Consider the following 14,317-nt stretch of genomic DNA (forward strand, 5'->3'; position numbering starts at 1 on the left):
GGTCTTGCTTGAGTCTTTTGCAGATATTTTTCCAATTTTGCCAACACCATTTGTTAAAAAGGCTGTCGTTTCCCCACTTGACTGATTTCATCTCCTTGTCAAAAATCAGTAGACCATAGATAGATGGGCTGATCTCCGGATTCTCAATTCTATTCTGTTGATCTATGTGTCTGTCATTGTACCAGTACCATGCTGTCTTTACCACTACGGCTGTGTAGTAGGATTTGAAATCCAGGAGTTAGATACCTCCTACAATTCTTCTATTCTTAAGGAGTGCTTTGCTTAGAATAGCAAAATTTAACAGAACAGCAAGCAACAAATGCTGGTGAGGTTGTGGATAAACTGGAACCCTTATTTACTGTTGGTGGGAGTGTAAAATGGTGCAATCACTGTAGAAGGCGTTGTGGCACTTTCTCAAAAAGTTGAAATAGAGGTAGTATTTGACCCAGCAATTTCACTACTGGGATTATACCCCAAAGAGACATAACTGCCACCCAAGTAGATATATGCACATCCATGTTTATCCTAGCTTTGTTCACAATAGCAAGGAGTTGGAAACAACCTAAGTGCCCATCAACAAACGAATGGATAGAGAAGCCATGGTATATTCAAATAATGGAATACTATGCTGCATTGAAAAATAAGGAACTCATGCAATATTATTCAAGATGAGTGACCCTGGAGGACATTATGCTGAGTGAAATACCTCAGTCACAAAAGGACAAATACTGCATAGGCCACTGTTGTAATACAAGACTGACATCTGGGTTGGGGGGAGACTGACAAAGATGGGATAAATAATACATACTGCATTGAAACAGATGAGGGAGAAAACTGTTTAAAAGGAATATGTGATTAGGCATTGTCATGACAGCAGTCCAAAATGAAGGCTGCATAATGGAGTGGACTTGGGGGGAGGGATTGTAAAACAATGAAAGAATTTTTATTTTACTTTTCAAAGAGAAGAGTGAATTAGGGGGAGGAATGGTTGGGCAGGAAGAAAAGTGTAACAATGAATTAATGGAAATCCTCAGTCTCTGGAAACTTTCATCAAAATTAATTATGATAAATTTTTTTAAAAAAATTAAGGTTTTTTTTAAAAAAAGAGACGATTGCAGAAATCACCTTGTCAATCTCCCTGTTTGAGGGTCCTCCCTTCCTTCACTGACCCTCCACCCTTCCCAACATCATGCCCCTCTCCAAGGAATAGAACCTCCTAGCAATATGTCCAAAGTATGTGAGTCAAAGCCTCATTATTCTTGCCTCCAAAGAGTACTCAAGCTGCACCCTCTTCAAGACATATGTATTCGTCTCTTGGTCATCCATGGAATGTTCAGTGCTCTTCTCCAACAGCACAGCTCAAAGGAATAAATTCTTTTGCTGCCATCCTTATTCATAGTTCAGGTCTCAGATGCATAACTAGAAAGGAGAAATGCCTGAATCAGACATACCTTAGTTCTCAAACTGACATCACTAGTCCTCGATACTTTGGAAAGGTCCCTAACAGCAGATTTTCCCATTGAAATGTGTCTCCTTATTTCCTGAATGCTGGTACCAAGGGTGTTAATTGTGAACATAACCAAGATGAAGCTCTTGACAGTTTCAATCTTCTCTCCATCCATCATGACACTACCTATTGGTCAAGTGGTAAGAATCTCATTTTCTTGATGTTGAGCTGCAAGCCATACTGAAGGCTACATTCCTTGATTTTCTGCAACAAGTGCTTCAAGTCCTCATCACTTGCAGGAAGTAAGGTTGTGTCATCTGCATAACATAGGTTATTGATCAGTCTCCCTCCAATCCTGATGCCACATTCTTCTTCATAGAGTTCAGCTTCTCAGATAATTTGCTCAGCATATAGATTGAACAGGTATGGAGATAGAATACAACCCTCTGACACACTCCCTTCACAATTCCAAACCATGCAGTATTTCCCTGCTCCATCTGCACAACAGTCTTCTGCTCCAGGTATGGGTTTCTCATGAGCACAATCAAGTGCTCTGGGATTACCATTCTTTTCAATGTCAGCCAAAGTTTGCCATGATCTACACAAATGCCTTTGCACAGTCAATAAAGCACAAGCAGACATTCTTCTAGTATTCCTTACTTTCAGCCAGGATCCATCTGGCATCAGTAACAATATCCCTGGTGCCAAGGCCTCTTCTAAATCTTGCTTGAATTTCTGGCAATTCACTATCTATATACTGTTTCAGCTGTTTTTTGAATTATCTTCAGCAGTGTTTTGCTTGCAGTTGATATCAAAGATATTGTTCAATAATTTTCACATTCAGCTGGATCACCTTTCTTAGGAATAGGACACACAAGTCTATTCCAGGAAATTTGGAGGATGGCTGTCTGGTCAATGGATTGGAAAAGGTCCCATTGTTGTTGTTGTTGTTATGTGCGTCAAGTCACCTGTGACTCATAGCCCTAAACAACAGCCCTAAACCCTGTTCTATCCTTTGCCAATCTCACTGTCTCTGACACGCCTATCCCCATTACCCTAGTGACTAAATCAATCCATCTCATCGAGGGTCTTCCTCTTTTGCACAGTTCCTCCACCCTTGTAAGCATGATGGCCCTCTCCAAGGACTGGTCTCACCTTGCAATATGTCCAAAGTATGTCAGACGAAGCTTCAGAATCCTTGCCTCCAAGGAGCAGCCTGACTTTACCTTCTCCAGGATGAACTTTTTGTTCTCCTAGCAGTCCATGGTATACTCAATACTCTTCTCCAGCACCACAGCTCAAAGGCATCAACTCTCCTTCTATCATCCCTAGTCATTGTCCAGGTCTCTGAAACATAGCAAGTAATGGCAAAGACCATGGCCTGTATCAGGCGCACCTTAGTCTCCAGACTGACATCTTTGCTCCTCAGTACCTTAGAGAAGTCTCTGACAGCAGACTTTCCCAGTGCAATCCATCTTTTAATCTCCTTCCTTCTGGAACCAAAAGTGTTGATTGTAGAGCCAAGGAAACTAAAGCTGTCAACAATCTTCACCATCTATCATGATGCTGCCAATTGGCCCAGTGGTGAGAATCTTTGTTTTCTTGAAGTTGAGCTTCAATCCATATTAAAGGCTGCAATCTTTGACCTTCTGCAACAAAATGTCCTATTCCAAGATTAAATAAAGATTAAAGTAAATCTAACTAGAAACACAAAAGACTTATTCAAAGAAAATTATAAAACATTACTACAAGAAACAAAAAGAGACCTGGAGAAATGGAAGAATATTTCATGCTCATGGATAAGAAGACTCAAACTTGTGAAAAAACTACCAAAAGCCATCTACAAGTTCAATGCCATTCCAATACACATACCAATTCCATTTTTCAATGAGATTGAAAAGGCAATTTCCAATTTCATCTGAAATGGAAAGACACTCCAAGTAAGCAAAGCACTCTGGAAAAACAGAAAAAAGGTATGTGGTATCTCACTACCTGATCTCATATCCTATTTCAAAGCCATGGTGGTCAAGACAGTGTGGTACTGCTATAGTGACAGACACACAGATCAATGAAATATAATTGAAAACCCAGAAACAGAGGCACCACCCATGGGAGGCAGCTTGAGCCACACTCTGGGTGCAGGCTCACTTGTCCCCTAAGCTGCCACTGCTGCCACCACCAAGGTGCAGACTCACTCATCACTGTGCTCATGCTCTTGGGCCACCACGGACTCCAGGTCGGGCCACCACCGATGCACATTCACTTCTTCACAGGAACATGGGTTCCCTGAGACACAGTACTAGAGCAAATGGATAGTGGAGACCGGGGCTATATGATGACTGACCCAGTTACGTCAAATGTAGGTCGACACTTGAATACAACTTCTCTCTCCACAGTGACATGTATGTTATCCAGAACTTATATTTGGAGCCATGCTTGGGGAAGACTTCCTCCTAGCTTGAGACCCTCTAGGCAATTAATTCGTTGATTGAAATGGACCTCTTTTCTAATATGTCCTCAACTTTTTAAGAACTTCAGAGTTGATTTTACCCCTGAACTTTAAGGAATTTGATCTGCTTCAAAAAGAAGCAGATTTTTATCACCTTGAACCCTTGATTCAGTGTCTCAATGACCAAAAGCCTTTGTATTCTGTGGGTACCTTTGAAGAAGTTGTTGAGTTATCCCATACTCGGAAACTTTCTAAGTATTCTAATCTATAGCTGTCATAATAACTCAATTAACCATCACCACCGAAGTCCATTCCTTACTAGAAGGCATCTCAAACTATTTTAGAAAGTGGAACAAGGACATGATGGACACCAGAGACTGCCAGGTCTCCTTTACTTTCAGACTTTGTGATTATCACCAGGAAGTTTCTCTCCAGGTGCATCTGATGGAATCCATTATGAAATAAGGCTTCACACTCCACAACACTCAGGTGCGTCACATGAGTGAGTGGGCCAACGAGAACACAGTGGAGCCAACTGAACTTTCTGCAGGCTGGCCCGGAAGACCAACGACTGAATGCCACCTTGGGAGAAACTCAAGGAAAAGGACTTCCCTAGAGATACGGAAGAGAATGATTTTTAAAAAAACAAACAAACAACCCACAGTGTGGGATTTCTTTACTTTCCTTTAAAAAAAAAGTTTAAAAATGTACAAAGCATTGAAGACCAGCAAGGAAGTTTTGTGCTTCAGCCGATCCCTCCACTCCAGGTATGCGTGTGCCTGTTCAATCTCCAGATACCTTTTTTATAAAAAGAAGATTGAAAATCCCTATGGTATATAATCTACCCTTTAACAAAGCCTTTTTTATTTTATTACAGTGCTAAAATGATTTCTGATTTAGACAGTTAAAAATCAGGAATGAAAGAAAATACTGCACACTCATGATGCCTTTGAGAAAAATCAAAACATCATGCATGGCGACGTAAGTCTCCATACCAATAAGCAGTGTTTTAATAGTAAAGGAAAACTGTTCCAATCATTTGAAAGTACTTGTTGAGTATTGCTTTTCTACAGTTGTGTCAACCATTTCTTTCTATGCCTATAAATCAAGCAATCAAATATCTGTAGCTATGGAAATGCTTGAATAGAAATGTTTATATTGGACTCCAGAAACAAAATGTCCCTGTTATAGAAATCTTACTTTTTATGCCTGGTCCAGTACAATTCTCAAGTGTACTGTCTACCAGGAAAAAAGGTAATAAAAAAGTGAAATATGAAAAATAAAGGAAACCCAGAAATAAGCTCATCTACCTATATGCTAAAATGAATTTTTTTGAAAAGCAGACAAAAATCAGTTAAGTGGTGAATAAAGCCTCTCTAACAAACAGTGTTGTCAAAATTGGAAAACTATCTGTAGAAAACTTAAACAAGACCTGTACCTCACACCATATACAAAATCAACTCAAAGTGCATCAAGGATGTGTCCTATCTCCTTATTTTCTCAATCTATATATGGAACAGATTGTCCAGGAGGCTGGGCTCTATGATGAGAAGTGTGGCATCAGGATTGGAGGTAGACTCATCAAAAATCTGCATTATGCAGATGACACAACTGTGCTTGATGAAACTGAAGAGGACCTGAAGCGCATGCTGCAGAATGTCAAAGACTGCAGTTTTCAATATGGATGGAAACTCAAAACAAGAAAACAAAGATTCTCACTACTGCGCCAAATGGCAGCATCATGATAGATGATGAAGAGACTGAAATTGTTGACAGCTTCAGTGTGTTTGCCTCCACAATCAACACTTTTGGTACCAGCAGCCAGGAAATTGAAAGATGAGTTGCATTGAGAAAGTCTGCAGTCAGAGAGCACTCTAAAGTACTGAAGAGCAATGATTTCAGTCTGGAGACTAAGGTATGCCTGATACAGGACATGCTCTTTGTAATTACTTGCTGGACAATGACTAGGGGTGATAGAAGGAGAATTGATGCCTTTGAGCTGTGGTGCTGGAGAAGAGTATTGAATATATCATGGACTGATAGGAGAACAAACAAGTTTGTCCTGGAGAGGGTCAAGCCAGGTTGCTCCTCTGACATACACTGGACATGTTGCAAGGCGAGATCAGTCCTTGGAGAGCAATGTCATGCTTGGGAATATGGACGGACAGTACAGGAGAGGAAGACCCTTGATGAGATGGATTGATTCAGTCACTAGGGTAATGGGGATAGGTATGTTAGAGACAATGAGATTGGCAAGAGATAGAGCAGGGTTTAGGGCTGTTGTACAAAGGATTGCTATGAGTTGCAGGAGACTCGACAGCACATAAAAACAATAACAGCCTCAATAATCTACATTATGTGGATGACACAACCTTGCTTGCTGAATGTGAGGAGGATATGAAACACTTGCTACAGAAGGTTAAGCATTGCACCCTTCAATATGGACTGCATCATAATATTAAGAAAACAAAAAATACTCACCACTGGACCTATAATCAACGTCATGATGGACAGAGAAAGGATTAAGATTGTGAATTACTTCATCTTACTTGAATCCACAATCAAGATCAAGAGGTGTATTCTGTAGTTAGAGGCCTATCATATCATTGAAGAGCAATAATGTCAGTGTGAGGTGTATGGTGCCCCTGATTCAAGCCATCAACTTTTCAGTCACTTGTTAATACACCTGAGAGGTGCACAATGAGTATGAATGATGGAAGAATTGATGCCTTTGAATTATAGTTTTGGAGAAAAGTGCTGAAAATCCACTGACCTGCCAAAGAACAAACAGATATACCTTGGAGGAGGTGTAGCCAGAGAGCTCCATGGAGACAAAGATGATGAAGCATCATATCGCATACTTTGGGCCTGTTGCTACAAGAAATTATTCCTTAGATATGGACATCATTCTTTGGAAGTGGTAGCACAGTAAAGGAGAGAAGACCCTTAACAGTATAGGTTGACACAATCACTTTAGCAATGAGCTTGAGGATGTGGAAAGGGTGAAACCAAATCTCTTCTTGGAGGCTAGAATTTTGAAGCTCTGCCTCACATACTTTGGGCACATAGCCAGGAAAGACCAGTTCATGCTTAGAAAGGTGGAGGGACAGCACAATTAAAGGAAGACCCTGGATGAGAATGGATTGATACAATATCTGGGGCAATGGGGCTTGGTGTGTACATATTAGGGAGACTGGCTCATGACAGGGAAGTGTTCAGAGCTGCTGTACATATAGGGTCAATATACATTGCAGGCAACAACAACAATGATGGCACATAACAACAACGTACTATATTGGTTGTTTTTTTTTATTTAAGCCTCTTGTTTAGAGTCAACAAGACCTCTGACAGAACCTTTATATTTAAAGTTGGTTGTTATTATATTTTAGAGGAATATTCTTCTAAGTGGTACTGCACTCTTCTGTCAATATGCTGTACTGAGGTAACCTGGGTTTGCTGTGATGCTTGTGCTATTGGGGTGTCAAATGTCATAATAATTACCCATAATGTGGGAAACCTTTAATAAAGACACTTCGAAAGCTTCATATAGCACTGGAAAATTATTAAGTAAAAGATATAAGTAAGCAATCAGCTGTATTATAAGGAAATGTCCAGATGTTCTCACAAGAGAAACTGCTGTTCTCAGTACAAAAACAGGTTTGAACATTCCTTGAACCCTAGGGCTAAGCGAGGATATGAAAAACAAAATAAGCGAGGATATGAAAAACCAAATGTATTGTCAGCCTTGAGGCTGGGTTATTTTTCTGTTCCCTGTAAAAAGAAGACAAAAGGACAAAAGAGAATAAACTCGGGGCTGCAGTATTCACTGTATGCCATCCCGACTCTTTCTCTTGTCTTTGTCATTTTTCCTAATCCTCACTCCCCCCTTCAGGGACTGTTCAACTGTTGATGGCAGGCTCCGTCAGTGGAACTCCCAGTTTAAGATAAGTTTAGAAGCAGGAGTGGCATCCACTTCTTAAACAACATCCCACTTGGAACTATGAACTTTGAGAAATGTCAATAGTTATAGAAAGTCTTCAGGCCTTTTGTTCATAGGGTCGCTATGAGTTGTGCTTGACTTGACAGCAATCAACAACATGATGTCAGAGATTATGAGGATCACACAGGATAGGACAGGGTTCATATATGTGATTCACAGATTTGCTATGAGTCATACTTTATTTGATGGCATCTAACAACAGCAACAACAGAGACACTAAAGGCCATTATAAGGAAAATTATAAAACAATACTACAAGAAACAGATTAAATGGTAAAATATTAGAGCTCTGAAGTCTGCCCTGTCCTGAACCAGTCTCACTGCCTCTGACTTCCCTAGTTATTGTATCAATCCATCTCATCAGGGTGTCCCTTTCTTGTGCTGCCCCTCCAACCATCTAAGCATGATGTCCTTCTCCAAGATGGTCACATGCACAAAGTATGTGAGATAGATTTCAAAGTTCTAGCCTCCAAGAGGAAACATTATTTCACCCTCTCTATGAAAGACCTATCTGTTTTCTTGGTGGTCCATGGTATGTTTAAAACTCTTCTCCAGCACCACAACTCAAAAACATCAAGTTTTTGTCAGTCATCCTTAGTCATTGTCCATATCTCTGATGCATAGAAAATAAGTGCAAAAACCATTGCCTACACTGGTCACACCTTAGTCTCTAGAATGACATCACTGCTTCTCAGTCCTCTGGAAAGGTCCTGGACAGCCAGTTTACCTAATGCAATTTGTCTTTTGATTTCTTAATTTCTAGTGCCAAGAGTGTTGACTGTGGAGCTGAGCAAGCAGTAACTGTTAACAACCTCACTCTCTTCTTCATCTATCATGGTGCTGCCATTTGGCCCAGTGGTGAGAATCTTTGTCTTCTTGATGTTCAATTCATATTGAAGACTACATTCATCAACATCCTGCAGCAAGCACTTCTGGTCCTCCTCAGTTTTAGCAAGCAAGGTTGTGTCATCTGCAAAAAGTAGGTTGTTGATAAGTCTTCCTCCAAACCTGATGTTATATTTCTCCTCATAAAGCCCAGCCTCCTAAGCAATCTATTCTGTATTTAAATTGAAAAGATATGGAAACAGGACACATCCCTGACACAATCCCTTCCTCATTTTGAACCATGTAGTGATTCTGTGCTCTGTTTTGAGGACTGCTTCTTGTCCAAGTATAGATTTCACATAACCACAATCAAGTGTTCTGGAATTCCCATTCTCCTCAAGGTTAACAACAATTTGTTGTCATCCACACAGTCAAACGCCTTTGCATAGTCAATGAAACACAGATATATATTCCTCTGGTGCTCTTTGCTTTCTGCCAAGATCCATCTGACATTGGCGATAATGTCTCTAGTGTCATGACCTCTTCTAAACCCAGCTTGTATTTCTGGTAGTTCTCTGTCAATGAACTGTTCCAGTTGTTTCTGGATAATCTTCAGCAGTATTTTGCTGTGTGTCATATGGATGATATTGTACCATAATTTCCACACCCTGTCAGGTCACCTTTTATTGGAATGGGAATACATATAAATCTCTTCCAGTCAGTTGGCCAGGTAGTTGTCCTCCAGATTTCTTGGCACAACCTGGTGAGCCCATTCAGGAAAGCATTTGCTTCTTGAAATATGTCCATTGGTATTCCATCAATCCCTGGGCCTTAATTTTTTCCAAGTCCTTCAGAGCAGGCTGAACTTCCTCCTTCATCACCATTGCCTCTTGATCATATGTAGTTTCTAGAACTTCTTCAGTGTCAGACAATTCTTTTTGGTAAAGTGACTCTGTATACTCCTTCCATCTTCTGTTAATGTCCCTGGATCATTCAATATTCTACCTATAAGCATCCTTAAGTATTACAACTTGAGGCTTGAATTTGTTCTTTAATTCCTTCAGTTTAAGAAATACCAAGTGAGTTCAGTGCTGTTGATTTTCAGAGTCCAGTTCTTTGCACTTTTCATGATAATACTTTGTCTTCCTGTGCTATCCTTTGAAATTCAGCTCTTTAATTTCTTGATTTCTTCCTTTTTCTTTGGCTTCTGAGTGCTCTGGTCCAATAAGCTTAAGAATAGGAATAACAAAACACCTGATTGTGCTCATGTGAAACCTGGAGGTAGTTATCAGAACAGAGCAAGGAAACATTACATGGCTCAACAACAGGACATGAGTATGTCAGGGATACATTCTCTCTCCATATTTTTTTAATCTATAGGTGGCACAGATCATTCAGAAGGCTGATCTACTTGCCTGTATCACCTCCCATGCACATACCCACCTCCATCATCTCAGTAATTATCTCCCTTTCTGCCTCTTCCTATGCCCCTTTCCTTAATTGATTTTAATGTAAAATTTAGTTTACAGTGTGTTTAATTCATATACCTGGTGTTTTATACAATCTTTCACATACACTGTGTTTCATAAAATCAACCATATAAAAGGAGAATAATCCAATTGAAAAATGGGCACAGGATATGAACAGACACTTCACCAAGGAAGACATTCAGATGCCCAACAAGCACATGAAGAAATGTTCAAAATCCCTAGCCCTGAGAGAGATGCAAATTAAGACAACCATGAGATATCATCTCACTCCAGTAAGACTAGCAAAATTTAACAGAACAGCAAGCAACAAATGCTGGCGAGGTTGTGGAGAGACTGGAATCCTTATTCACTGTTGGTGGGAGTGTAAAATGGTACAACCACTGTGGAAAGCATTATGGTGCTTTCTCAAAAAGTTGCAAATAAAGATACCATTTGACCCAGCAATTCCACTACTGGGAATATACCCTAAAGAGACCATAAATGACATCCAAGTAGATATATGCATACCCATGTTTATCGCTGCTTTGTTTACAATAGCAAGGAGTTGGAAACAACCTAAATGCCCATCAACAAACGAATGGGTAGAGAAGATGTGGTATATTCGCACAATGGTATACTATACTGCATTGAAAAACAAGGAACTCATGCAATATTATTCTAAATGGGTGACCCTGGAGGACATTATGCTGAGTGAGGTATCTCAGTCACAAAGGGACAAATGCTATATGGTGCCACTGTTGTAGAATGAGGCTGGCATTGGGGTGGGGGTAAGATTGAGAAAAACTGGATGAAATATGTTTACAGCACTGAAGTCTATGGGGGAGAGAATAGTCTAAAAGTATTATATTTTGGGGCATTGTTTTTATCGTAGGAGTACACAATGAGGGTTGCAGAGTGGATTATATTTGGGGTTGGGGTGGGGTTGGGGGAGGTGCGGGGAGGATTGTGTACCAATGAGGGAGTTTTTCTTTTGCTTTTCAAGGAGAGGAGCAAACGGGGGGCGGGGTTGTGCGGGGAGAAGGGTGCAACAATGAATAAATGGAATTCTAAAATCTCTGTAGATGTTCATTGAAATGAAAAATAAGCAAACTAAATTTAAAAAAAATCAACCATATACATTGTATTTCCTACAATTAATTACCATTGATCTCTGCCTATTATTACACCATCTTTACTTGTACCCACTGAAGGAGGATTGTGGCACCAGAATTGGAGGAAGACTCATCAACAACTGAATTATACAGATAACACAACCTTGATTGCCAAAACTAAAGAGGACCTGAAGGGACTGCTGAAGAAGGTCAAGGACTGCACTCTTCAGTATAGATTGCTGCTCTACAACAAGAAAACAAAGACTCTCACCACTGGATCAGTTTGCAGCATCATAATAAATGGAGAAGAGACTGAGATTGCTGATAATTTTGGCTTGTTCGGGTCCACTATCAAAACTCTTTGCACTAGAATCAGGAAATCAAAAGACAGATTGGATAAAGAAAGTCTGCTGTCAGGGACCTTTCCAGAGTGCTGAAGAGCAGCGATGTTAGTCTAGAGACTAAGGTGTGCCTGATCCAGGCCATAATCTTTGTACTTATTTACTGTACATTAGAGTTCCGGAGAATTAATAAGGATGACAGAAGAATTGATGCCTTTGAATTATGGTGTTGGAGAAAAGTATTGAAAATATAATGGACTGACAAGAGAACAAACAGGGATGTTTCACAGAGAATGAACCCAAGTTGTTCTCTGGAGACAAAGATTTTAAAGCTCCGTTGCACATTCTTTGAGCATGGTACCAGGAGGGGTCACTCTTTTGAGAAGGAAATCATGCTTAGATAAGGGGAGGGACAACACAGGCGAGGAAGACCCTGTATGAGATGAATTGACACAGTGACTAGGGTAATAGGGGCAGGTGTGTCAAAAACAATGACATTGGCTCATGATTGGTCAGATTTCAGAGCTTTTTTGTATAGGGTTGCTAAGAGTTACAAGCGACTCAATGGCACATAACAACAACAACAACAACATGTGGCACTAAGAAATAAGGATTTTATAAAAAAACGACTGGAATAGCACATCAACAGAGAACTGCCTGAAGTTCAAGGCTGGGTTAAGAGGAGGCCATTGTAATAGGGATATGATAGCTAATGTTAGATGGATCTTGGCTGAAAGCAAGGAGTAGCAGAGGAATGTCTATCTGTGTTTCATTGATTATGCAAAGACATGTGACTGTGTGGGTCCCAACAAACTATAGCTGGCTCTGAGAAGAATGGGAATCCCAGTACACTTGACTGTGCTTATTTGAAATGTGTACTTGTTTGTACCAGGAGGCAGTCATCAGAACAGAGCAAGGAAATACTGCACGGTTCAAAATCTGGAAAGGTGTTCACCAGGAATGTGTGCTATCCCCATACTTTTTCAATCTATATGCAGAACAGATCATCTGGGAGTCTGGGCTCTATGAGGAAAATTGTGGCATCAGGATTGGAGGAAGACTCATCAACGATCTGTGTTATGCAGATGACACAACGCTGCTTGCTGAAACTGAGGAGGACCTGAAGTGCTTGCTGCAGAAGGTCAAGGATCAACATCAAGAAAACAAAGATTTTCACTAGTTGGCTGATTGGTAGCATCATGATGGATGGTGAAGAGAGTTAAACTGTTAACAGATTTAGTTTGCTTGTCTCCACAATCAAAACTCTTGATACCAGCAGCAAGGAAATTAAGACAAATAGCATTGGGAAAGTCTGGTGTCAGAGACCACTTCGAATGATGTCAGTCTGGAGACTAAAGTGTGCCTGATCCAGGGCATGGCCTTCTCAATTACTTGCTATGCTTCAGAAAGTTGGACAATGACTAAGGATGACAGAAGAAGACACATTCCCATACTTCTCAGAGTAAGCCAGAGTTTGTTGTGACCCACACAATCACATGCCTGTTGACAATGGTCCCTATTATTTTTCACATTCTCAAATTTTCCATGCAGTAAGGGTTCAATGTCCCTTGCACAATACTACATTCCATGGAGTCCAAATCTAATCCTACTGGTAACTGTCCAGCAGGAGAAGGTAAATGGCAAATAAAGTTCCAGGACAAATAATAAAATCTTTCTAAGTTTTTCTTTCCTGTCAAGGAGATCAAAGTAAAGATCAAAATGGAACCCATCTCCTACTGCAGGACAATGCATCGGAGCCATGCTGGGCAGCTCAGACCTTCCTACCAAAATTTTCTAACTTCCTTCAGACCCCTTTTAAAATAGGGAGGGACACTTACATGCTCCAGGAAACAGGGTCCAATCTCACTGAGATGGGGATCATCATTGTTGTACTGTTTCTCTAAGTCTCTCACAAAGCCCATTTGAAACCTGTAGATGTCTTCAATGTTCCCAAAGATCACCTTTAACTGCTCGTCACTGAACATATCTCTCCTCTTACGGCATTGCTTCAGGTAGCCCTGTAAACAAAGCAAAAACCAAGCTGAGTATGCCCCCCACTTCCACTCAGAGGGTTTTACCACTTTCAAGCATGTGAACGTCTCATTCAGTTTCATCAAATAAGCAGAGAAAAAGAATTTCTATTCTTCAAATAAATGATCATGTTTAGAGTCAGTGAGTTTTTAAGATTCCTTAGTGCTTCTTTTCAAATCCCTGAATTACATCAGTGAGTACTTCAGATCCTTCAATGAGTAACTGGAAAGCTAGATCTCAATTAAAAGTTTTCAATTTCAGAGTCCAAAACATCACGCAACTTTCTCTCCAACAGCATTAGAAATCATTAGTACAGGAAAATGTTCTTAATGAGTATGAACTACAGTAATTATCTGTTATGGATTCAATTGTGTCCCCCCACACTTCAAAATATGTGTTGGAATTCTAACTCCCACACCCGTGAATGTAATTCTCTTTAGAATTTAATTGCATTTGGGAAAAAAGAGAAGTTAATTGTATTTGTTATATTAATGAAGCCCTACCAATGCTGCCCTGGATGTGCTCACCAAGTTGTGCCAAGAAATCTGGAGAAAAACCACTTGGCCAACTGACTGGAAGAGATCTATATTTGTTCCTATCCCAAAAAAGGGGACTCAACAGAGTGTGGAAACCATAGAACAATC

The 14,317-nt window shown here is 40.2% G+C and overlaps 1 protein-coding gene and 1 pseudogene across 1 annotated transcript in view; one reads left to right on the forward strand and one right to left on the reverse strand.

Annotated features, from left to right (window-relative positions):
* Positions 1-14,317, reverse strand: part of ARHGEF9 (Cdc42 guanine nucleotide exchange factor (GEF) 9) — a 693,374-nt gene that overhangs the window by 343,162 nt on the left and 335,895 nt on the right. The window contains exon 4 of the mRNA XM_006901889.1: positions 13,481-13,660. Within this exon, the coding sequence (XP_006901951.1) occupies positions 13,481-13,660 (180 nt within the window). The remainder of the gene's footprint in view (positions 1-13,480; positions 13,661-14,317) is intronic.
* On the forward strand, positions 3,756-4,471 carry LOC102860490 (annotated as a pseudogene).

This window comes from Elephantulus edwardii, unplaced genomic scaffold, assembly GCF_000299155.1.
Source record: "Elephantulus edwardii isolate Elephantulus edwardi_28Jun2011 unplaced genomic scaffold, EleEdw1.0 scaffold00349, whole genome shotgun sequence".
Classification (NCBI taxonomy): domain Eukaryota; kingdom Metazoa; phylum Chordata; class Mammalia; order Macroscelidea; family Macroscelididae; genus Elephantulus; species Elephantulus edwardii.